Raw genomic sequence first — 26862 nt, 5'->3', positions numbered from 1 at the left:
TCCATCGCTTGCGGAGCCTGAAGATCCCCCCTCCATCGCTTGTGGATCATGAAGATTCCCCCTCCATCCCTTGCGGATCCTGAAGATCCCCCCTCCATCGCTTGCGGATCCTGAAGACTCCCCCTCCCACCCCCTTAAGGGTCTTGAGGATGGTAAAAAGATGGTAGAAATCCCTTGCAATTCATCCCTTGCAGATAAAAATCCATCCCTTGCAGATGGTAAAAATTACTAGGGGATCTGATAGAAATGTTTCAGGTGATGAGATGTATAGACACTATGGATGCAGAGCAGTTTTTATTTTTATTTTACCAGGATGGACAGTGACAGGACCAGGGTGCTTAACTGGAGAGTACAAAATAGGAGAGTTAGGACAGAAGCAAGGTAGGTGTATTTTAAACACACAATGTATAAGGACATACAAGAAAATTTAGTGCAAGAGGAGGCCATTCAGCCCATCATGCCTGTGCTGCACCAAACCCAGAATCCATCACTCATTCATATTAAAGCTACCTGCAAATCCTGCTAATATCCTTGCATTCCTCTATCTCCAATACTTCGAGGTACCAATCAAATTCCAATTTAATCTTATCTACTCTTTCTGCTGCCACTACCTTTCCAGGGACACCATTCCATGCATTAACTAGAATGGCACTCGGTAGAGAGCATACCTCCACCAGGCTGAGCAGGTTACGTTTTGTATCCCACTGATAGGCCGGATCTGGATCTGACGTGAACCAAAATCGAATCGGCTTGTTCTCATTCACCTAACCAACTCATTCACCAAGTTTTGTCATAACTCGTCCGCAACTTCTTGAAATATCGTGCTGTACTGTATATCCCTGGTGTTGGGCTAGCGGCTAGGGTGCCGGCTTAGGATTCCTAGGATCCTGGGTTCGAATCCCGGTCGATCGCTGAATTAACGCCAAGGGGGTTGACTCAGCCTGTCATCCTTCCGAGGTCGGCTAATTGAGTACCAGTTCACTGGTAATTCCCTGTTTGTCGTTAAAGGCGGCAAAAAGGGTTGGCGTCAGGAAGGGCATCCGGCCGTAAAACATTGCTTCAAAAAGGGGACCGAAAAACAACAACAACCACGGTTCCCGAAAAAGGCCAACCCCCGCTTTGCGGGGAAAAATGGCCTCTAAAGGTGGTTATATTTATATACTGTATATCATTTTGGCTCCAAATCTCAATGGTGAAGAATCACTTTTCAAAATTCTCAGATCTGGATCTTCAACAAAATCAAATTAATTTGTCTTTGTCACGTACCAAACCTGTCCACCAAGTTTCAGTGAAAAACTCTGCACATATTTTCTGTATACCCTTCATTTGTCTTAAACATCTCGATCAAATCCCCTCATCATGTCCCTTCTAATGTATGGAATGGTCCTCTTGGTAAAGTGTTAACATCAGGTTTGAAATAGCTTTGGATATATAATTAGAATGAAAGAGGAGAGAGAGATGTAGAAGAACATCAGTCAGATATGTAGTAGTTTGGTAGCTCAGGATTGGTTTGTGTGATTTATGGGTGTTGTGCATGTTGTGATATGTTATTTGATCCCATCACTTTTGTGTTTTACTGTATCATAACAATATTGTGATGACATTAAAAATTAATAATTGTGACATTGAAAAAGTAAGTTTTAATTTAATTAAATGTAGGATTGGTGCTTGGCAGGTGTGCTGTCCCTCAAATGAATGTTGAGCCGGATGTCTCATGTGTTAGCATTAGTTAGTGGACGTTCAAGATCCCACAATGTCTTCCACAGAGTAGACCAGTAATCGGCTGCACCTGAACAAATTTTAAATTGCTCCCACAACTGTCGGTGGGATGGCAAAAGCAAACCACCCAATGTAATCCTTTCTTTGTCAGTACTGAATCTTCCTTCAGGCAGCACACCAGAGAAGGATATGGTTCTGTGAAGACTTGTTATCTTGTATTCTCTCCTCTCACCATTTACCCCCCACCCCCTTCCCATCCCCCATTTACACCCACTAACACCACTGTTACCTTGTATCGATTGACTTTTAGGGTGGCTTCCTCCCGTCTGAGTTTCCATGTGTGTGTACTCCACATTCATTTTGAAAGAGTAGACCAATTTGTGTAGGTACCTTGGTTAAATTTGAAATTCCAGGCAACATCTCAGTCTCAGAGATTATGCTGCAACTCGAGCAATTTCTGTAAATACCATCATCATAAACATTTGCTCATGTAAATTTGGGTACTTTATTGCCTTTTATTACAAGTAAACATGATAGATACTTCTTTTTTTTTTAACATGTCTGTTCCGTAAAACTCGTGTGATAAATAAAATCATTAATATAAACCAGAGATTCTGTAAATATCAGTAAAACCATATTTGGAGCCAGTGTGGAGCATCATGTGTGCAAGTGGTGATGAGGCTCGAGGAAAGGAGAAAGTTTAATTTTATTTACAGTACTGTAGTCGTAAAGTGTAGTTTGTATTGTAATTCATGTTCGATTTGTTCCGAACCATAGACCAACATTATATTGTGATTCCCAGCCAGACAATAAACTGTTGGATTGGTGTTTCACAGATGGCGTGTAAATCATACAATAAATTCATTCTGCAATAGCACCGTGCATGAGGTACACACACTGTATGCTCTGCCATAAAAAAAACAAAAAACAAATAGAATTGATAATGTAATTGTTGGACTGTTCCAGCATTCATTCCATGTGGCCTTTTGGCACGAGGGATGTGCAGAACACATATAACGTATAATTGCCTCATACAATAATCATTTAGCACGTGCAACTTAAACTGGGTGTTCTGAAGAGTTGATCATACGTGCAACTTAAACTGGGTGTTCTGAAGAGTTGATCATACGTGCAACTTAAACTGGGTGTTCTGAAGAGTTGATCGTACGTGCAACTTAAACTGGGTGTTCTGAAGAGTTGATCATACGTGTAACTTAAACTGGGTGTTCTGAAGAGTTGATCATACGTGCAACTTAAACTGGGTGTTCTGAAGAGTTGATCATATGTGCAACTTAAACTGGGTGTTCTGAAGTTGATCATACGTGCAACTTAAACTGGGTGTTCTGAAGTTGATCATACGTGCTACTTAAACTGGGTGTTCTGAAGAGTTGATCATACGTGCAACTTAAACTGGGTGTTCTGAAGTTGATCATACGTGCAACTTAAACTGGGTGTTCTGAAGTTGATCATACGTGCTACTTAAACTGGGTGTTCTGAAGAGTTGATCATACGTGCAACTTAAACTGGGTGTTCTGAAGAGTTGATCATACGTGCAACTTAAACTGGGTGTTCTGAAGTTGATCATACGTGCAACTTAAACTGGGTGTTCTGAAGTTGATCATACGTGCTACTTAAACTGGGTGTTCTGAAGAGTTGATCATACGTGCAACTTAAACTGGGTGTTCTGAAGTTGATCATACGTGCTACTTAAACTGGGTGTTCTGAAGAGTTGATCATAATACAAGAAAACTTGTGATTTTAAAATGGACACGGGGCATTTTGAGCAAATTTGAAAGTCTGCGAAACCAGTGTGTGGATCATCCAAAATACACACTGATGATATTCTTCAACTAGAACATCACTCGGCAGAGAGCATACCTCTGCCAGGCTGAACAGTTAACGTTTTGTATCCCACTGATAGGCCAGAACTGGATTCGGACCTGAATCAAAATCGAATTGGCTTTTTCTTGTCACATATCTAACTCATCTACCTAGTTTTGTCCGAATCCATCCATAACTTTTTGAGATATCCTGCTCACAGACAATCGAGGGTGAAAACATAACTTCAGTCCTTCAGTGGCAAAGGTAACAATTATTCATTGCCATGCATCCAGGTGACAATTAGTCACATCCACATATGTTAGAGAATTAAAGGAATCAAAACGTTGGACACTTTCAAGCAGGGTCTTCCATCCACCATGTTGCAAAGCTCCAACACGAGGAGAAGAACTGTGTATGACCTCAGAAGACGTTATAAAGCCACCGGATCAACAAGAGATACACTAACAAGTCGACGTCCCAAGATAACAACTCCCACTCACTACCGATATATTCTCACGACCCATCTATGCAATCCGTTTCAAGTACTGCAAACTCTCCCTGGACCTCGATGCAGTGATTGGTGCTGGATGTGGACCTACCCAGAAATGAGATTACTTCCGCGACGGATCCCGATGTGAAAACATTCGCCACAATGCAGCATTACGTAGTCAGGCTATAATAAGACGGACATGGAATTATATTCAGCATTGATTTCTGTCAGAGGTTTCACCTCATCTGTGTCATGTAAATAAACTGCATCAACAACCATCATGTGTTCGTCTTGTTATGGCATAGCGTGTGTGTGTGTATATATATATATATATATATATATATATATATATATATATATATATATATATATATATATATATAATTTTTTCAAATCTATAATTTAATATCAAATACAGGAAAATGTTATTTATGTATGAATAAATAAATAATTCAATGGTCGAAGAGCAAGCCTTCTTCATGGAACTTTATCAGAGTAGGACAATCCACACGTCACGCATTTAACCACAATTATCAACTGCACAAAGGCAAAAATTAAATGTTAAAAATATTCATTATTTTGTCCTGTACTTGTCGTAAACAGATTGCCTGGAGCATATAATATGATCATGTTCAGAACGGGACGCGTATTTTACACAAAAATTGAATAAGGTTCATTTGTTATCAAAATGATCTCAACAGGATGGCAGCATCATTGTTAAAGACTATGCAAGGCGACTTTACGGACGACTCCATATTGTGTTGTACAGTACACCCATCTCTTCATTGGGCAAGCTGCAGCTGCCTCTCCCTCTCTCTCTCTCTCTCTCTCTGCTGATCTGGAAATGATTGGACACTGCTCTGATATATGGAACATGTACTTTAATCATGGAGAATTGCACACTGATCCGATCGCTCCGGAATGATTGTCAAACAAACCCATCTGTATATTTTCTTGGTAATCCACTAGGAGAGGTTCAGTCTCTTGAACCTGTCGGCCTCACCATCATCCATGACTTTTCCTGTGCCGACCACATAGCAAAGCTGGCCTCCAAAGCCAGCTGCAGACCGAGCATTGTCCGTTGATCCAAGTCTTTCCTTGGAATATCACAGCCACTCGTATTTACAAATCCTTTGTCCTTAGCTCAATGGAGTATTGCTCTCCGATTATGGGCTGGCGCCCCAGCATCGCATTGGTCTCTCCTGGATTCTCTGAAATCCAAAAGTTTTAAAAGTATTGGCATCTCCCATAATGAGGCCAAACGTCTCTGTTTTATACCATCTATTCTCCAAAATTGCTCCCTCTGCTCTCAATCTTCCATCCATCCCCAGCAATTACAGGATGCACATATTCTTCCAGTAACCCCCTCCCCTGGTTAAACTTTCAAAATCCAGGCTGATTGCACACCTAAACTAGATGGTATTCATAGAATACTTACCCTGCGCAGTCAACTTGGTGTGAGCCAACTCTTCTGTTTTTGAACGTTTTTTTTTTCTTTGATCCAATATGGCTGCCAGACCACGTGAATAATTACATCATAAATGTATATTCTCTAATATAATTGTTGCATAGATCATGCTCAATAAATTTCAAACTGATCTGACCAAGCGTTGTCCCTCTCGAATTATGACGTCATCGTTAACAACACCTATTCCCCAAATGGAGTTCTTCACAATGAGCCATATTTCAATTTTTTTCATGGAGCGGTTTTGGAGATATAGAGGTGCAACGTTTTTCAGTTTTTCCAAGATGGCACCTGTACGACGTGACCTGATGTCATAATTATTAAAATATTCTACAGGAGGCGCTCATATGGTGAAAATTTCATGTCAATCGGACCAAGAATTGCAGAAAAAAAATTCATACTGATCAAATCAAGTGTTGTACCTGTTTGTTGAATTATGACGTCATAATTAGGCACCAATGACATCATCATTAAACTATCTTATTCCCCAAGGGGAGTACTTCACAATGAGCTTCGTTTCAACTTTTTCCATTGAGCGGTTTGGGAGATATAGAGGGTAACGTTTTTCCAAGATGGCGTCCATACCACGTGATCTATAACATCATAATTATGAATAAATGGACGGCTAAATGGAAATGGAATAAAAAATTATACAGGCAGAGGTGCTCCGATAGTAAAGTTTTGTGTCAATCAGACCAACGGTTGCCGAGAAAATGAATTTTAAAAATTCAGACACGGCACACATACGCACCCGAATGCCTTATCCTGCTTTTTGCTTCACGAGCGCAGGGTAATAAGTATATTCTCACTTCTCCCATCTATGGTACCACCTTCCAGAGGCTCTTCTGTCTCACTTTTCAAAGCGTCAAGCAAGCAGTGCACCACCACATCTTATTTCCCCCAATACGCGACTTTCAACATGACGTGTGAGTTCTAAATGAGGCATTTTGCGCATGCGCTGTTTGTGTTTACACCGACTCGGATTTGCTCACCGGGCACTTTTAACCTGCCGTTCCTTGCGTGAAATCTGATTTGAGTCGTTTTTGATCATAACTTTCAGAATTTAAATGAAAGCAAATCGGACTCATGGAAATATAGGAATACAATAAATATCCATGTATGAGAGGTGTCAGGTTCGAACAATTTCCAGTTATTACGTTATAGTGTCATTTGTGGATATAAAGCACACACACACTTCAACATTTAGCAATAAATGCAAAAATATAGCATAATTTCTCCTGTGGCCCCAGAACCAAACAAGCAATATATTTATAACAACCCCACAGCTCACGTATCTCCCATCTCCAAACCTGATTAATAGTAAATATCATCACTTTAACTTACCCTGTACATGCACAAGCCCCAGATATGTCCTTCCCATCAGTGTTCAGAAACACCTAATCCAGATACACAGTCAATTCACTGGTAGCGATCCGTCAGGGTTTTGTCCAGCACACGCCCGTCCACTCAGGCTTTGCACCAACCCACATGATCGGGAGTTTGCAGTACGAGCAGCTTCCCATTCGGCAAGATGAGAAAGTTCTCCAAGTCTTTTTTGTGCAGAGGCCCAAAATCCAAGAATTTTTTGCTTCTTTTAGAAGCTTTGTGAGTTATTTCAGGTAACAATCCTTATCCCGGACACACAATATATTTTCAACCTGAACTCTGCAGTTTCTGCGCATGCGCACCGAGCATTTTGGGGAGGATTACGTCATTTTAAAAACGTGTATTCTGACCCATTATCGTTATCCTCCGCCCCCCCCCCCCCCCCCCGACCTTTCCTAACCCGACAATTTTACTTGCTTGTTTCAGTGTTCCATCCCCTTCTCCTTTCCTGTTAATTTGTTCCCTTGATGTTTGTCCCACTGTCAGTTCTACCTTGTTTTTCCATGAGCATCGCTCCTGCAAAGGAAAAATGGCTTGTGTTCGATTCCCAAGACCTTAATTTCTCCATTTAAAAAAAATGTGTGTGTTTTTGACTGTGCGTTTGATCAGGCCTTTCCATTTTTCACCAGTATTATTTCGAAGCACACTTTTCCCCATTAAATCCCATTAATCAGCGATGCGATAAGTTAAATTAGATACTAGGTATATAAATCAAATTCCTTTAGTTGTGTGATTTGTTAGTGATAGTAAATGGTACTTTACAGTATCTAACCAATGAAAAACCTATACACCATATTGAGGTATGAGGTTTTTTGTGAATGGAAAGTTTTGTTCTTTTCATCTTCAGAACCTCAAACCGATGTTGGAAGTTTTCCGTAATCGCTATCCAGGTGCCCAGATATACGAGTTGTTGGAAGTTGCTCGGCTTATTGTTTATCAGAAGTCAGGTGAGATTATTTGAAAAACCTTATCTGAATGCTCCCGTTTCAATGATACTTGGACATTTTGGTCCTGTTAGCAATTTTGGTTAACTGTTCCACATTTTTACAAGCTTATTGTTTATCGGATTCCCTGGATGTGGTTTCTGCAGCTTGTGTGGTTTCTGAAACGACTTCTACGGCATCCTCTTTTGAGCTGTTGTCTTCATAAATCTGTTTTTCGCCATCTTCTGCAGAAGGCTTCCGATTTTCAATGAGCTTGTTTACGAGGCTCTGAAATTCTTTGCTTGGTTTGTTTTTGAAGAATGAACCAGGTTGTGGTGCTGGACGTTTTCTAGAGCTAGAGATAATTGAAGTAGCATCCTGAGACAAATTGTTATTTTTCCCAGGAACGAGATCGGCCTTACCTCGTGCTGCACTGTGTGCAGAGGCCACTGCATGCATAACGTCACCCAGACAAATGTTTTTGACAGCATTTTCTAAAATCGTCTCTTCAGATGAGCTCTCTGTTGATTGTGCTCCTGGAGAAGTTGGAGGTGCTGGAAAATCTGGAGGTGCTGGAAGATCTGGAGGTGCTGGAATAACTCGAGGCGGTGGAGGTGCTGGAGCCTTCTGACGAGTCTGCATCATCTTGGACACCATTGATTGAAATTCTGCTGTTGGTTGTGGAGCTAAACGCTTGGGGATGGCCAGGTGGGCAGGCAAAGGTGTAGGTGTGGCTTCATAATCTGACTTCTGGCTCTCATCCTCCACCTTAGAGATATCTGCTGCTCGCCCATCACCATCTGTAGGTATAACACCTGTTGCTTTTTCTCCCACCCCTTTATCTTCCTGTGCTCCTACATTATCACCTTCTTCTGAAGTATCTGGCTTATTTACATCACTTTCCACTTTTGCAACTTGCTCATTGCCAGTATCATCTGTATCTGCTGTCTCTACTCGATCAGTGACATCTTCCTTCACAGATTCTTCTCCCAAACCGCTTCCTTCATCCGAAGCATTTAGTGATTTGACGCTTTGCTCTTCATTCTCTGCTTTATCCTCACCAGTTAAATGGCCATCATGTGACATTAAATCATCATATCTAGGGACGTCTGATGGTTCAATGTTATCTTCCTCAGGCAGTGGAAACTCTTCATTTTCATTATGGTTCTCAGGCGGTGGTACTACCGCTTCTTCATTTGCAGTTTGTTGTGAGTGCATGACGACTCGAAGAGAGCCACTTTTGGAACTAGATTTGCTGGAGGGATTGGCTACATGTTCGGGATCGGTTTCTGCAGTTCCAGGAGAAGCTACTTTAGTGTTTGAAATATGGTGTTCAGCCATTTTGAAGAGAGCTGCGGACTCTATGGAGCTCCCAGGGTTCAAGGTTTTGCGGATATTCTTGATGTCTGCCTGCATCCGCCCAAGTGCCTTCTTCACTTCACCAATGCGGTATCCCAGGTCTGCCAGGGTGAGATAAACGTCATAGTAAAAAATATGCACTGCTTGATAACTATTTAATTGTCATTCCAGAGAGTTCACCCAGTGTCAGTGGAATGTCTACTTGAAACTGTACCCATAATAATGTTATCAGTGGAGGGACTTTGGATTTGACCTTTATGAATCTACAAATGGACAATACAGTTCACAATGTGTTCCTCTGAAAGGTGTTTATGAATTACAGCATGTTACAATGAAAGTCAAACACAACCTACAATGGAATGATGTGGAAACAAGTCAACAACCACTATTCTCTATGTGACTAAATGCAAGTGGTACAAACCTTTTCTCTTGTTTTCCTCAAACTCGGACCGAGCCATATCAATATATCGTTGCACAAGCTTTTTCATCATCGCCATCCGATATTCCCCTTTCGTTTCACCAGGTCCCCCTTCCCCAGGGCCGTCATCGTGGTCCTGTTGAAGATGAATTGTTGTATGTCATATTTTTTATTTTGTACAAGAATATAAGACCCGTCGCTTTGCTGACGGAAATACCAATCTTTGCTGCGATGGCTAATCTATGGGGGAAGAAAAAAGGAAAAGGATTCCTGGGAGATCCTGCTCTCCGTGCAGAGATAACCAACGTCACATGTTGGCATTTGCAGTTTTGACTCGCGTATCCATGCACCCCTAAAAAAAACTTCTTTTTTTTTGGATCACAAACATTCCCGGGAGTTAACCGAATCAACCATAGTTGGATTTATTGAAATCCGTTAATCCGTTCTCAAGTTATAACACAACAAACAAACGGACAGACAGACAGACAGACACGGCTCCTTTTATAATATATAGATTTGTATGCAACATGGAATCCGAGGACCCATGAAGAGGTCCGTTTGGCCCATTGTGGTTGTTGTATCAATCCTATCTTATTCAACCACAGGCAGAAATGTCGGAGGGTGGGGGAAATGGTTCTAATTGTCGCCCATTTTTTTGCTAGGAGGGGCCGGGGGGAGGGGCAGAGAATGACTTATCTGCAGGTGCATGAAAAAGTCTGATGACATTGCTGGACTCACAAAGTGTGAGAGGTTTCTAAAATGCATCATACCCTTTGACCTCAGTAATTTTGGCCTCGCAAGTCTTTTGGAGCCTTTAGGAGGCAGACCTCTAAATTTCCTCAAAAGGATTAGTTGATTCCATTTTTTCCTGTATTTAGTCAATTTTCACTGCAATGATACACCACACGTATCCTAGCAGCAAATTATGCTACCTGATAAGCCAACAGCTGCTGTGGAGTTACATACAAAGTACAATGCTGTGGGTAGCGATAGTGCTTTGCAGTGCACTACCACTAATTAAGGCTCTCGCTGTCGGAGAGGGAAAGCCTTATTCACTGTAGGGTTTGTTTCTACAATTGGTGCCCACAATTTTTAATGGTAACAGAGTTTCTTAGATGCCAACATATACTAAACCACCATTTAAGGTTCTTGCATCATAATAGTGGATCTGCGTTGAAGTTGTGCACCTGATATTTGTTTCATGTTCTTGACCTACATTTTTTGATTGCGACCTAATTAACAAAAACACCTTTTAGATCAGAAGGAATCATTTTCCTCCGATTTTCATGTTGAGATTTGTGGATGGATTGTAGATGGGGACACATTTTCTTAATTTACCTAAATGTTGATTCTTAATTTACCTAAAATTTACCACTTTATCACTAAATGTTAAAGGTCAAGATCATATGGTGGTCAGAAAAAATATGGCCATCATTGGATCACGAGCCAACGGTAAGTCACGGGCGATTGCCAAGGTTAAGCCTCCCCAGATCTTATCTTGGTCATCACTTTGTGATCGGTTTTCCGTGGCATCGAAAATGCATGTATGGAGGAAGCAAAGAGCATTGGGCATGCATTCATCAAAATGGAATTGTTGAACAAGAAGTGAGAATGAATTTCAATCCATGTTCATCTTTTTATGAAATCACAATTTGAGCTTCAATTCCTCACGGTGTGCTCAAGGGCCTTACCTGCCTTGCATTGTGAATGCAATATGCACCATCTGATTCTCAATCTCAAGGTATACAATACAATGTAAAGAAGTACACTTTGAAGTCCAGAAGATATTATTAACCATCTATTATTTGTTATACCAGAAGCATCATGTAGTGTTTTCATTAACAAGATTTACCATGTACACAGTCTTCTTTTGCATGCATTTATTTTTCAATTTTCTACCTTTTCAAATGTCTATTGTGCGGAGTATCGTTGAGAGAGAGGAAGACAAATGATGAATTGCGAAAGATGATGGGAATAGAGCCTGTGATTGATGCTGTGAAGAGGAACAGGTTGAGATGGTTTGGTCATGTGTTGAGGAAGGATTAAAGTGACTGGTTGAGAAGAGTGATGGAAATGAATGTAGAAGGAAGTAGAGGACGGGGAAGACCGAGAAAGACTTGGCTAAAGATGGTGGAAGGAAGAAGAAATGCGGGCAAGGGGGTTAACAAGGAGAGATGCAGAAAATAGGGCAAAATGGAGAAGATTGTCATGGGGACCGCAAGGCTAACTTCCGCTCTAGCAGGGAAAATGGCCTTAAAATGCATGTTGTTGTTGTTGTTGTTGTTGTTGTTGTTGTCTACCTTTTAAAAAGTTAGTCCAGTTATTACTGGAACAATGTGATGGTATTGTAGTGAAATCGTATTCGTACTGAACCCAGGGTGATGCTCGCTGCTCGTTGACACCACTAGGGGCGTGACTATAAGACCCGCTGCTGCGGACGGTGCTCCGAGACTTCTCCTGTGACACGTTACATCTGGTAGACTCGCTAACGGTACGCCTGCATAGAATATCCAGCTTGCTTGCATTGAATGTTATGAATGGTCCCATGTGATGTCACATCGTATACTTATTGTATTTCCTACTTTACAGGATGATGTCATGATCTAAATGCAATTAAACCACCCGTTGGATCTAAAGTTGTGTGGACCTGATTGGTTTTCCACAACACTTAATTGCATTTAAGATCTACCGACATGGCTGGCAACAAGACGCTGACGGTTGCCGTATTCTGCGCCGACCCGCAAGCCCCGGATGGCGGCTTGCAACTGAAGCACTGGCTCAGAACATTGGAGAATCAATTTGACGAGCCTGAGACCGCGCCGACGGCTGCCGCGAAGCTAGCAACACTACATTCAAAAATCGACTACCGGGTGTACAACTCTATCGCTCAATGCGCGACGTATGACCTCTCCATCGCGGAGCTCAAACGGCTGTACATAAAGGAAAAAAGCCCGGTGTATGCACGATATTTGCTGCAAACGCGACGTCAGCAACCCAACGAGGTGATGGACCACTACGCCCAGGAGCTCCGGCAGCTCTTGCTGGACAGCATCAGGGAGCCACGGACTCCCGCGCAGGCTCAGGATGATCTTCTTTTAGATGCCTTCATTGCAGGGGTCTCCTCCCAGGAACTAAGGCTCAAGCTCTTAGAGAAGACCGACCTGACCTTCGCTACGGCACTCGAGCAAGGGAAAGTATACACTGAAGCGCGGATGCAATCGAACACCTATGATCGCACGTGCCTCTTGGCGGGCACCACACTACACGCCCGGCCGGAGAGTGCTACCGCCGAGGACGCGGACCCGCTCGCGGAACTCCTGGATGCTCCGGAGGACGACCCAGCCCTGACGGCTGCCGTTACGACCAGGCCCAAGGCCTTACGCGGGGCCGCATGCTTTTTCTGTGGGGGGCCACGCCATGCCCGGCTCGTGTGTCCGGCACGAGACGCTATATGCCATTTGTGCTCGCAAAAGGGACATTACGCGAGAGTGTGCAGGAAAACGGCACGCAGCTCGCGGCTCATTGAATCGCGCGGTCGTGGTCGCGCGGGCGCGGCGACCTTGAATGGGCTCATTGCGGAGCCCGCGAGCCGAGCCCGAAACCTGGCGCCTTACCCGACTTCGAAGGGGAGGGTCCCTCTCTGCGGGCCCCTGGGCGCTCAGACGTCCTTGGCGGGCGTCACCGGACAGCCACCACCGTCTCATCCTCCATCGGGCACGAAGTACGTGTCCTTGACCAAACTCCGGGCCACGCAAGGGGCTTTGAAGCCTCGCCAAGCCCCAGCGGAACGTTCTCCTCGTGTCGTCCACGAGCTAACGGCGGCCCACGCCCCAACAAAGGCGATTTCGAATACTACGGAGGCCTTTTGCTGCCAAAAGTGTCAAAAGGCGATTTCGAATACTACGGAGGCCTTTTTCTGCCAAAAGTGTCAAAAGGCGATTTCAAATACTACGGAGGCCTTTTCCCGTCAGAATTGTCAGATTTTGAATCGCGAAACACCAGAATGCTTGGGAAAGCCCTCTGATGGCGTTAATGGATTCCCCATGGTCAACGCAGACTCCGGCCACGACCGCAAAACTGCTGCTGGCGTAGGATCCACCCGCGAGGCTTGTCCGACCCATTCGGGGGGCTCAGTCCCGCTCCCAGCAGCCTCGTCTGGGGCTGGCTCAAGCCCTTATTCCCCTCATGGTCGAAGGCCATTGTGTTCGGGCCTTGGTGGATACAGGGTCTACGGATAGTTTTATCGACCAGCGACTTGTGCTCAGGCATGGATGGCGGATCTGGAGGACTACGAGACGGATCTTCATGGCTTCCCAGGGGCTTCGACTCAGCACGAAAGGGGAATGCCGATTGAAACTCGTGCTAAAGGGACGGGTTTTCCCTGATGTACACCTTATGGTTTTACCCGCATTATGTGCTGATATTCTGTTAGGACACGATTTTCTTAAGCTGCATGGACGTCTGGTAATGGAGTTTGGTGGGCCTGACACGCTTGTTGTGGGGGCGGACGACGCGCTTGCGGTGTGCGCCCTAGCGCAAATGGACGTCCAGCCGCTTTCGCTGTTCCCAAATCTAACCTCCGACTGCACCCCTGTCGCGGTGAAATCACGGCGCTACTCTCGCGCAGACATGCAATTCATTGCGGACGAAACGGCTCAGCTCTTGAAAGACGGCATCATAGAACCTAGTAGGTCGCCGTGGTGCGCCCAGGTCTTGGTGGTGCGCAGCGAGGCCCATCGCAGACGCATGGTAATCGACTATTCCCAAACGATTAACCGCTTTACACAGCTGGATGCCTACCCCCTTCCGGGGATGGACGCGCTAGTGCAACAGGTGTCCCAGTATTCGGTCTATAGCACCCTCGATCTCCGTAGTGCGTACCACCAGATCCCTATCTCTAGGGCGGATCGTATCTATACCGCATTTGAGTCGGGGCAGCGGTTGTACCAATTTACGCGATTGCCTTTTGGGGTAACGAACGGGGTCGCTTGTTTCCAGAGGGCCATGGATGACCTCGTTGCGCGGGAGCACTTAACCGATGTTTTCATCTACCTCGATAATCTTACGGTTTGTGGATATGACCAAGGGCACCATGATGCTAATCTGAAGCGCTTCCTTGAGGTCGCGCAGAGGTATCACTTAACTATGAACGAGGATAAGTGCCAATACTCCCTACGCACGATAGATCTTCTGGGGTACACCGTGACCCATGGCTCTGTCGCTCCGGATAAGGAGCGTCTGCGACCTTTGCTCGACATGGCCCCTCCCTGTGATCGGGCGTCCCTGAAGCGCGCCCTTGGGCTGTTCGCCCATTACTCCAAATGGGTGCAAAGTTTCTCCGCGAAACTTCGCCCCCTCGTGGCCTGCGACACCTTCCCCCTGAGTCCGGCCGCATTGGCGGCCTTTGAAGGCCTTAAGGCCGACATCGCCCGCGCCGCCGTGGCGACAATCGACGAGAGCGGCTCGTTCGTCCTCGAAAGTGACGCCTCGGATCAGGCCATCGCGGCGACCCTCTCCCAAGGGGGGCGTCCCGTGGCTTTCTTTTCATGGACTCTTACCACCGCTGAGCGGAGACACTCGTCCGTTGAAAAGGAAGCATATGCGATCGTCGAGTCTATTCGGCGATGGCGCCCGTACTTACTCGGGCGGAGCTTCCAAATCATCACGGACCAGCAAAGCGTTGCGTTCATGTACGACACCTTACACGCCCAGCGCATTAAGAATGAGAAAATCACTCGCTGGCGTATCGAACTCGCCGACTTCTGTTACACCATCAAATATCGCCCGGGGAAGGATAACCGGGCCGCCGATGCCTTATCACGACCGGCCACATGCGCGGGTATCACCTCTTTGGAGGGCCTACGGGTGCTGCATGCCACTGCGGGCCATCCCGGCGTAACGCGTTTCGCTCATTTTGTGCGGTGTGGAAATCTCCCATACTCGATTGACGATATCCGCCGTATCTGTCGCGACTGCGCTATCTGCGCGGAAATCAAACCGCGTTTCTATAACCCTCCCATGGGGACTCTGGTGAAGGCTACGCGCCCGTGGGAACGCTTGGCGATGGATTTCAAGGGCCCATTGCCGGTGTCGAGCGGCTCTCGCTATCTGCTCACTATCGTTGATGAGTACTCGCGATTCCCCTTTGCTTATACGTGCGTGGACATGACTGCTGCCACGGTGATGCGATGCTTACAGAACTTGTTCTCAATGTTCGGTTTCCCGGCCTATGTCCATACCGACCGGGGTGCGGTCTTCTTGTCTCAGGAGGTGCGCGGCTATCTGCTCCAAAATAACATTGCTTCTAGTTACACCACGCCGTACAGACCCCAGGCTAATGGGCAGATCGAACGCTTCAACGGGATTATCTGGAGGGCCGTCATGCTCAACCTCCGGACCCTCGGCCGGGGCCTCGATAAATGGGCTTGGTCGCTACCTGCGGCGTTGAACTCGATCAGGGCTCTCCTGAGTACGGCAACCAACCAAACTCCCCACGAGCGACTTTTCCACCACCCCAGGAGCTCGGGGTGTATACGGTCTTTGCCCAGTTGGCTCGCTGGGCCCGGGCCGGCCTACCTTAAACGGGCGGTTCGCGCGAGCAAGTACGACCCCCTAGTGGACAAAGTGCAGATTCTCCAGGCTAATCCTGAGCATGCTCGTGTGATGACGACTGATGGCCGTGAGACTACTGTCTCCGTCCGTCACCTTGCCCCTTGCGGGGTCGCCGACCTAAGTAGGGAATCGGACGAATCAATCGAACCCATCTATGAGACTATGGCCTCTCCCGACGCTCCCATCGCCGAAGGTCTACCGACCCTCCCCTCGCCGAGACTACCTGGGCCCGACGACTTGGAGTTACCCCCTTCGTCACCCGACCCTGTAGGCGCCTCCGACGCCGGGGACACAGGGATACGTGATGCCGTACCCGGGGAATTTCGGACGCGTGCTGGCAGAGAAATTCGCCGCCCGGCCCGATACGGTTGGGTCGACTGATGTTCCGCACCCTGTTCGTGCTGACGCTCACTCGCTTTTAGCCGCGCTGCCGTATAATTCTGACGGGGGGAGAATGTAGTGAAATCGTATTCGTACTGAACCCGGGGTGATGCTCGCTGCTCGTTGACACCACTAGGGGCGTGACTATAAGACCCGCTGCTGCGGACGGTGCTCCGAGACTTCTCCTGTGACACGTTACATCTGGTAGACTCGCTAACGGTACGCCTGCATAGAATATCCAGCTTGCTTGCATTGAATGTTACTAGGGCATGCCCGTACTATATATATATCTAAAATTATATCCCCCCCCCTCTATTTACATGAAATGGTTTGGTCCAAAGCGAACGGCTTGCGAGTACGGTGACAATCCCCCCCCTCTATTTACATGAAATGGTTTGGTCCATTCGCAAAGCCAAAGCGAACGGCAGTTACGAATCGCAGTTACGATGAATCGCAAAGTAGTTTTAATTAGTTTTAAAACATAGTTTAACGCCAACATAGTTTGCCAACGTGAAATAAATGAATACGCTCTCAAATGTGCCGTCCGAGGCAGAGTGTGTTCGCCACGTTCGGCACACGCGATAGCTCGCTGCTCTCTGATTGGTTGAATCGTTTTTTGGACATAGCTCGGTAAGTACTTGTCCGATTAATATGAAACCTTGAAAAGGCACATCCTCGGGTCCCCAGCAATATACCTGGCAAGTTTAAAGTATATCGGACCCGTGGTTGTCGAGAAACAGCGGTCGCATACACACACACACACAGACAGAGATTAGTGGAATTATAGATAGATGAATGGTCCCATGTGATGTCACATCGTATACTTATTGTATTTCCTACTTTACAGGATGATGTCATGATCTAAATGCAATTAAACCACCCGTTGGATCTAAAGTTGTGTAGACCTGATTGGTATAATTTCGTGTTTGGAGCAGAGGAAGGTATCAGGAAGGAAAACTTACAATTATATGGCTGAGTGTTGGTATGGAAGACATCGAATCCTTGTTTTTGCTCCGTTGGCAACACGTCCTATGGTTGGAGACAGACAAACCAAAAATATATTAAGAAAATGAAATCCTGTATTAAAATCACGAAGTCATCATGTGGCTTGCCAAGACTAAAGACAATACCAGATACAAACAATAACTATGACGATATGTATCGAGAACTGCTGGTGCTTTATGCAGGTCCTTGGGCCTAGCAGTGGGACAATCCCAGCTCTTCTATGTACAAGCTCTCTTCTATACAGTTTAAGGTCTGCATTAAAATACGTACATATATTCTCACAGTGGGAGACTTATTGAAGTTCTACTCTTCAAAATTCTTCCATCAAACCAAATCGACCTGAATGCAAATTGTTCAAGAAGGAAAAACACCTTTTTGTTTCCAGAGTCGAGGCTCATGAGAAAGTGAGAACACTGAACAGATCAGGATGCAACAGAACAAAAGGAACAGTAGAGAGAGTGAGCAGGGAGGGAATCAAACGAGCAGAGTTGAACGACAAAATAGAGGAAGACTTGGAATGAAGTGATGAAAGAATGAAGAGTATGGGAGAGGGGGGGAGGGAAATCATTGATGGATACAGACTGAAACTCTCAAGAAAGAAAAACTGGACATTGTGGAATAAGATGGGCTTTGGGGAGGGGGTTAACAAGGGTAGAAAAGATCACGGTTTTGGATTGGGACGATCTGAAATGGTGGTGAACTGCTGTCTTGAAAACCTGGAGGGAAGAATGAGATTGAAGAGGATGTGGAAATTGGTTCCATGGGTGGGGAAAAAAGAGGAACAAATGAGTGGAGGTAATCAGTGATCCTGGATTTCGGGGATTTCACGAGGAGGGGGTTGCTGGTGGACCTTGCAGATACCTGAGGGGGACAAAGCAGAGAGGGCAGAGGGTGCAATACCAGAAAGGAGGCAGTAAAAGACAGAGAGACCACCGACTTGTCTGCGATGGTGAAGTTAAAGGCCTATAGACTCAGCTTCATCGCAGGAGATTCCCATAATCTTGAAGGCCTCGGTTTCCACGTCATCAAGCTGAGCGAGATGTGCGGCAGGGGAGCCAGCCCAGAGGGGAGAGCAGTACTCCATGAAGGCCTTGTTGTTGGATCGGAGTTCAGGTGTGCCAAGGAAGGACTTTGTACGATACAGAATGCTCAGTCGGCCAATAGGTGACTGTCTTTGAAGCCAAGCTTTGAAACGTGGTTTGCCCAAGAAATTTTTCACATTTATTTGAAATGTGAGCAACCTTTACTTTTCCATTAATTATCCTGATCACATTGTAGAATCATTTATCTTCCAGGTAAATGGCACTAATAAGGAAACTCGGAACAAAGGAAGGAACGTTAACAAAGCGACAGCAAGTAGATTGTCTGATGGCAGCAAATTATATGTGAAGGGAGGAAACAATCACGAGTATTCCTACAATAATGCTTTGAAATCCTGATGTTTAAAAAAAATTCAGAACCAATGCCTTTACAACGTGCAAACCTGAAAATCTTCACAAGAGACTTTGGACTTGGGATGATATTGAAAGGCACAGGTAGAGTAAGACCGTCACGGAAGTAGGACAGGTAAAGGCGCGACCTCGCAAACTTCCACTCTACGTCAGCATCTCCCTGGTGGGACAGACATGACAAGGAAGAAGCATCAGCTGTGAACATGTTTGATCCAGAATAAGTCTTAATTTAGAATCATTCTCAAGTTGTATTAAATATGTAGAAAAGTTCATTGGAATAGATACGCCATGAAAAATATCATTATTGAGAGCTCAGGAGTAACCTCAATGCGTTCAAAGGAGCTGGTGATCATGGCGATGAGCATGTTGAGAAGAACAATGACCATTACAGCCGTGTAAACACCATAGAGAAGATGTCCCACAAACTCGGCCATTCGAAACTGGGGGAGGTTGGTGATCTCGTGGTTCTCCATACCAAAAACCGTCCAGAACATGTACGTAAACGTATCGTTAAACCTGTGGTGAAACCACGCACCTTCAGATATCCAGTTGGGTGGTGTTACCAGAAAAATGGAGTAGTTTACGTCACAAAATGATGACGATCGTCCTACCTGCCGAGTTTGGAGTAAAGAGTGTAGTGGACATAGATATTGTTGAGTCCACATAGGAAGGCTGTTCCAATAATAAGAACCAGAAACATGAACCTGAAAAATCATTGATTGTATCAGAAACATCATACATAATGAGGGAAAAAATAAATGGCGGAAATGCTTTTTGTCGTTGAACTAGTTTGTTTTCACCTCGAGATGTCATCGATCATGCGCCCAATGGAAATCTGCAACGTTCCCAAGGACTCGTGTGCGGGCAGAATGAAGGCAAGGCGAGTGAAACTGAGCGCACTGGTAATGGCAAACATGAGCTCGGCCAACATCTGTGGGTCCTCCTGTCTCCAGTCCTTACGCTCTGAGGTGGACATAAAATTATAAAAGGTGGACACACTGATAACTGTAAATAACATTCATAACCATGTATATTGTGTCACCGCCGCCACGATTTCACGCCGCGACGGTATTCCGCCGCCACGGCATCACGCAGCCACGGCATCACGCCGCGACGGTATCAAGCCGCTACTGTATCACGCCGCGACGGTATCACGCCGCCACGGCATCACGCAGCCACGGCATCACGCCGACACTGTATCATGCCGCGAAGGTATCACGCCGCGATGGTATCATGCCGCGACGGTATCAAACCACCAGGGTATCACGCCGCGATGGTATCATGCCGCGACGGTATCACGCCGTGATGGTATCACACCACCAGGGTATCACGCCGCGATGGTATCACGCCGACACGGTATCATGCCGCGAAGATATCACGCCGCGATGGTATCATGCCGCGACGGTATCACACCACCAGGGTATCACGCCGCGATGGTATCATGCCGCGACGGTATCACGCCGTGATGGTATCACGCCACCAGGGTATCATGCCGCGACGGTATCATGCCGCGACGGTATCACGCCGCCAGTGTATCACGCCGCCAGGGTATCACGCCGCCAGGGTATCACGCCGCCAGGGTATCACGCCACCACCGTATCACGCAACCACGGTACCATGCCGCCCGGGTATCACGCTGCACCGGCATCACACCGCCACGGTATCAGGCTGCCCGGGTATCACGCCGCCCGGGTATCACGCCGCCCGGGTATCACGCCGCCCCGGTATCACGCCGCCACGGTATCATGCCGATCCAGTGTCACGCCGCCACGGTATCACGACGCCCGGGTATCACGCCGCCACGGTATCCCGCCGCCACGTTATCACGCCTTTCCAGTGTCACGCCGCCCAGGTATCCCGCCGTTCCAGTGTCACACCACCCCGGTATCACGCTGTTCCAGTGTCATGCCATCCCGGTATCATGCCGTTCCATTGTCACGCCGCCACGGTATCATGCCGTTCCGGTGTCATGCCGCCACGGTATCAGGCCATTCCAGTGTCACGCTGCCCCGGTTTCACGCCGCCCCGGTATCATGCCGCCCGGGTATCACGCCGCCACGGTATCACGCCGCCCCGGTATCACGCCATTCCGGTATCACGCCCTGGTATCACGCTGTTCCAGTGTCACGCCGCCACGGTATCATGCCGTCCCAGTGTCACGCCGCCACCGTATCACGCCGTTCCAGCGTCACGCCGCCCCAGTATCACGCGGCCCGAGTATCACGCCGCCCAGGTATCACGCCGCCACGGTATCACACCTCCCCAGTGTCACGCCGCCCCGGTATCACAGCGCCCCGATATCACGCGGCCCGAGTATCACGCCGCCCAGGTATCACGCCGCCACAGTATCACACCGCCCCAGTGTCACGCCGCCCCGGTATCACAGCGCCCCGATATCACGCCGCCCCGGTATCACGCACGCCGTTCCAGTGTCACGCCGCCCCGGTATCACGTCGCCATGGTATCACGCCGCCACAGTGTCACGCCGCCCCGGTATCACGCCGCCCCGGTATCACACCGCCACGGTATCACGCCGTTCCAGTGTCACGCCGCCTGTTTATCACGCCGTTCCAGTGTCACGCCACCCGGGCATCACGCCGTTCCAGTGTCACGCCGCCCCGGTGTCACGCCACCCGGGCATCACGCCGTTCCAGTGTCACGCCGCCCCGGTATCACGCCGCCCGGGTATCGCGCCGTTCCAGTGCCACGCCGCCCAGTATCACGCCGCCCGGTTATCACGCCGTTCCAGTGTCACGCTGCCCCGGTATCACGTCGCCACGGTATCACGCCGTCCCTGTATCACTCCGTTCCAGTGTCAGGCCGCCCCGGTATCCCGCATCCCCGGTATCATGACGTTCCAGTGTCACGCCGCCACGGTATCACGCTGCCTGGGTATCACGCCGCCCGGGTGTCACGCCGCCCGGGTATCACGCCGCCCGGGTATCACGCCGCCCGGGTATCATGCCGCCCGGGTATCACGCCGCCACGGTATCATGCCGATCCAGTGTCACGCCGCCACGGTATCACGACGCCCGGGTATCACGCCGCCACGGTATCCCGCCGCCACGTTATCACGCCTTTCCAGTGTCACGCCGCCCAGGTATCCCGCCGTTCCAGTGTCAGGCCACCCCAGTATCACGCTGTTCCAGTGTCATGCCATCCCGGTATCATGCCGTTCCATTGTCACGCCGCCACGGTATCATGCCGTTCCGGTGTCATGCCGCCACGGTATCAGGCCATTCCAGTGTCACGCCGCCCCGGTTTCATGCCGCCCCGGTATCATGCCGCCCGGGTATCACGCCGCCAAGGTATCACGCCGCCCCGGTATCACGCCATTCCGGTATCACGCCCTGGTATCACGCTGTTCCAGTGTCACGCCGCCCCGGTATCATGCCGCCCGGGTATCACGCCGCCACGGTATCACGCCGCCCCGGTATCACGCCATTCCGGTATCACGCCCTGGTATCACGCTGTTCCAGTGTCACGCCGCCACGGTATCATGCCGTCCCAGTGTCACGCCGCCACCGTATCACGCCGTTCCAGCGTCACGCCGCCCCAGTATCACGCGGCCCGAGTATCACGCCGCCCAGGTATCACGCCGCCACGGTATCACACCTCCCCAGTGTCACGCCGCCCCGGTATCACAGCGCCCCGATATCACGCGGCCCGAGTATCACGCCGCCCAGGTATCACGCCGCCACGGTATCACACCGCCCCAGTGTCACGCCGCCCCGGTATCACAGCGCCCCGATATCACGCCGCCCCGGTATCACGCACGCCGTTCCAGTGTCACGCCGCCCCGGTATCACGTCGCCATGGTATCACGCCGCCACAGTGTCACGCCGCCCCGGTATCACGCCGCCCCGGTATCACACCGCCACGGTATCACGCCGTTCCAGTGTCACGCCGCCTGTTTATCACGCCGTTCCAGTGTCACGCCACCCGGGCATCACGCCGTTCCAGTGTCACGCCGCCCCGGTGTCACGCCACCCGGGCATCACGCCGTTCCAGTGTCACGCCGCCCCGGTATCACGCCGCCCGGGTATCGCGCCGTTCCAGTGCCACGCCGCCCAGTATCACGCCGCCCGGTTATCACGCCGTTCCAGTGTCACGCTGCCCCGGTATCACGTCGCCACGGTATCACGCCGTCCCTGTATCACTCCGTTCCAGTGTCAGGCCGCCCCGGTATCCCGCATCCCCGGTATCATGACGTTCCAGTGTCACGCCGCCACGGTATCACGCTGCCTGGGTATCACGCCGCCCGGGTGTCACGCCGCCCGGGTATCACGCCGCCCGGGTATCATGCCGCCCGGGTATCACGCCGCCACGGTATCATGCCGATCCAGTGTCACGCCGCCACGGTATCACGACGCCCGGGTATCACGCCGCCACGGTATCCCGCCGCCACGTTATCACGCCTTTCCAGTGTCACGCCGCCCAGGTATCCCGCCGTTCCAGTGTCAGGCCACCCCAGTATCACGCTGTTCCAGTGTCATGCCATCCCGGTATCATGCCGTTCCATTGTCACGCCGCCACGGTATCATGCCGTTCCGGTGTCATGCCGCCACGGTATCAGGCCATTCCAGTGTCACGCCGCCCCGGTTTCATGCCGCCCCGGTATCATGCCGCCCGGGTATCACGCCGCCAAGGTATCACGCCGCCCCGGTATCACGCCATTCCGGTATCACGCCCTGGTATCACGCCGTTCCAGTGTCACGCCGCCACGGTATCACGCCGTTCCAGTGTCACGCCGCCACGGTATCACGCCGCCCGGGTATCACGCCGCCACGGTATCACGCCGCCACGGTATCACGCCGCCCCAGTGTCACGCCGCCACGGTATCATGCCGATCCAGTGTCACGCCGCCACGGTATCACGCCGCCCGGGTATCACGCCGCCACGGTATCACGCCGCCCCGGTATCACGCCATTCCGGTATCACGCCCTGGTATCACGCCGTTCCAGTGTCACGCCGCCACGGTATCACGCCGTTCCAGTGTCACGCCACCCCGGTATCACGCCGCCCGGGTATCACGCCACCACGGTATCACGCCGCCACGGTATCACGCCGCCCCAGTGTCACGCCGCCCCGGTATCACACCGCCCCGATATCACGCCGCCCCGGTATCACGCACGCCGTTCCAGTGTCACGCCGCAACGGTATCACGCCGCCACGGTATCACGCCGCCCGGGTATCACGCCGCCCCGGGAATCATGCCGTTCCAGTGTCATGCCGCCACGGTATCACGCCGTTCCAGTGTCACGCCGCCACTGTATCACGCCGCCCGGGTATCACGCTGATCCAGTGTCGCGCCGCCCAGGTATCATGCCGTCCCAGTGTCATGCCGCCACGGCATCACGCCGCCACGGTAACACGCTGCCCCGGGAATCACGCCGTTCCAGTGTCACGCCGCCACCGTATCACGCCGTTCCAGCGTCATGCCGCCCCAGTATCACGCGGCCCGAGTATCACGCCGCCCAGGTATCACGCCGCCACGGTATCACACCACCCCGGTATCACGCCTCCACGGTATCATGCCGCCACAGTGTCATGCCGCCCCGGTATCACGCCGCCCCGGTATCACGTCGCCATGGTATCACGCCGCCACAGTGTCATGCCGCCCCGGTATCACGCCGCCCCGGTATCACGCCGCCCCGGTATCACACCGCCACGGTATCACGCCGTTCCAGTGTCACGCCGCCTGTTTATCACGCCGTTCCAGTGTCACGCCACCGGGTATCACGCCGTTCCAGTGTCACGCCGCCCCGGTATCACGCCGCCCGGGTATCGCACCGTTCCAGTGCCACGCCGCCCGGTATCACTCCGCCCGGTTATCACGCCGTTCCAGTGTCACGCCGCCCCGGTATCACGCCGCCACGGTATCACGCCGTCCCTGTATCACTCCGTTCCAGTGTCAGGCCGCCCCGGTATCCCGCATCCCCGGTATCACGCCGTCCCTGTATCACTCTGTTCCAGTGTCAGGCCGCCCCGGTATCCCGCATCCCCGGTATCACGACGTTCCAGTGTCACGCCGCCACGGTATCACGCCGCCTGGGTATCACGCCGCCCGGGTGTCACGCCGCCACGGTATCACGCCACCACGGCATCACGCCGCCACGGTATCACGCCACCCCGGTATCACGCCGCCCGGGTATCACGCCGCCACGGTATCACGCCGCCACGGTATCACGCCGCCCCAGTGTCACGCCGCCCCGGTATCACACCGCCCCGATATCACGCCGCCCCGGTATCACGCACGCCGTTCCAGTGTCACGCCGCAACGGTATCACGCCGCCACGGTATCACGCCGCCCGGGTATCACGCCGCCCCGGGAATCATGCCGTTCCAGTGTCATGCCGCCACGGTATCACGCCATTCCAGTGTCACGCCGCCACTGTATCACGCCGCCCGGGTATCACGCTGTTCCAGTGTCGCGCCGCCCAGGTATCATGCCGTCCCAGTGTCACGCCGCCACGGCATCACGCCGCCACGGTAACACGCCGCCCCGGGAATCACGCCGTTCCAGTGTCACGCCGCCACCGTATCACGCCGTTCCAGCGTCATGCCGCCCCAGTATCACGCGGCCCGAGTATCACGCCGCCCAGGTATCACGCCGCCACGGTATCACACCACCCCGGTATCACGCCGCCACGGTATCACGCCGCCACAGTGTCATGCCGCCCCGGTATCACGCCGCCCCGGTATCACGCCGCCCCGGTATCACGTCGCCATGGTATCACGCCGCCACAGTGTCACGCCGCCCCGGTATCACGCCGCCCCGGTATCACGCCGCCCCGGTATCACACCGCCACGGTATCACGCCGTTCCAGTGTCACGCCGCCTGTTTATCACGCCGTTCCAGTGTCACGCCACCGGGTATCACGCCGTTCCAGTGTCACGCCGCCCCGGTATCACGCCGCCCGGGTATCGCGCCGTTCCAGTGCCACGCCGCCCGGTATCACGCCGCCCGGTTATCACACCGTTCCAGTGTCACGCCGCCCCGGTATCACGCCGCCACGGTATCACGCCGTCCCTGTATCACTCCGTTCCAGTGTCAGGCCGCCCCGGTATCCCGCATCCCCGGTATCACGACGTTCCAGTGTCACGCCGCCACGGTATCACGCCGCCTGGGTATCACGCCGCCCGGGTGTCACGCCGCCACGGTATCACGCCACCACGGTATCACGCCGCCACGGTATCACGCCGCCCGGGTATCACGCCACCCGGGTAGCACGCCGGCCACGGTATCACTCCGCCACGGTATCACGCCGTCACGGTGTCGCGCCGCCTCGGTATCATGCCGCCACGGTGTCGCGCCACTACAGTATTGTTGCAGGCACACACTTGTTGCAGGCTTCGTGGAATGATCTGAGGTTGCCTTCAGGTGGATTTGCCTTCCAGGATGAGAATGAAAGTTGTTTTAAAGCAACTGCTTCACCACATGATTCAGAGTACCAAGAGTAGGAGGATGGGTAAGATCATTGATGACGAGAAGAGATTAATCTGCGCATGAGAAAGGGCAGGTTTCTGTGGAAGAATTCCCAGGCTGAATTTATATCGGGGTCAGTAGCTAAAGTAGACCAGTCTTGAAGTGTGATGGCTGTTTGCAGTCCCTGCCAGTTTGCCTGAGTGAACTGCCAGACTCGCCAGCACTGAGGCTGTTCTCCGAGAATGGCCAGAGAGGTGTTGACCTTCACAAACACATGGTTAAATTAGCCAATTGGGGTAGAGGACGAGTAAGATACATTGGTGGGGAAGTTGGTCATCACCAAATCCAGAAGGGAAGATTTGCCATTGAGAGAGATCTGGGTGGCAAAGTTCATAGATTGAGT

General features: G+C 50.3%; 1 protein-coding gene across 1 annotated transcript in view; it reads right to left on the bottom strand.

Annotated features, from left to right (window-relative positions):
* Positions 1-7536: 7536 nt before the first annotated feature.
* LOC137435155 (short transient receptor potential channel 2) overlaps positions 7537-26862 on the bottom strand; it is an 82913-nt gene continuing 63587 nt past the window's right edge. The window contains exons 8-14 of the mRNA XM_068128687.2: positions 19831-19993; positions 19642-19734; positions 19354-19546; positions 19063-19190; positions 17537-17603; positions 9585-9717; positions 7537-9264 (exon numbers count right to left, since the gene is read on the bottom strand). Of these exons, the coding sequence (XP_067984788.2) occupies positions 7934-9264; positions 9585-9717; positions 17537-17603; positions 19063-19190; positions 19354-19546; positions 19642-19734; positions 19831-19993 (2108 nt within the window). The 3' untranslated portion in view covers positions 7537-7933. The remainder of the gene's footprint in view (positions 9265-9584; positions 9718-17536; positions 17604-19062; positions 19191-19353; positions 19547-19641; positions 19735-19830; positions 19994-26862) is intronic.

The sequence above is a fragment of the Myxine glutinosa genome, chromosome 9, assembly GCF_964187855.1.
Source record: "Myxine glutinosa chromosome 9, kmMyxGlut1.1, whole genome shotgun sequence".
NCBI lineage: Eukaryota > Metazoa > Chordata > Myxini > Myxiniformes > Myxinidae > Myxine > Myxine glutinosa.
This window is presented reverse-complemented; position numbering and strand designations above follow the sequence as displayed.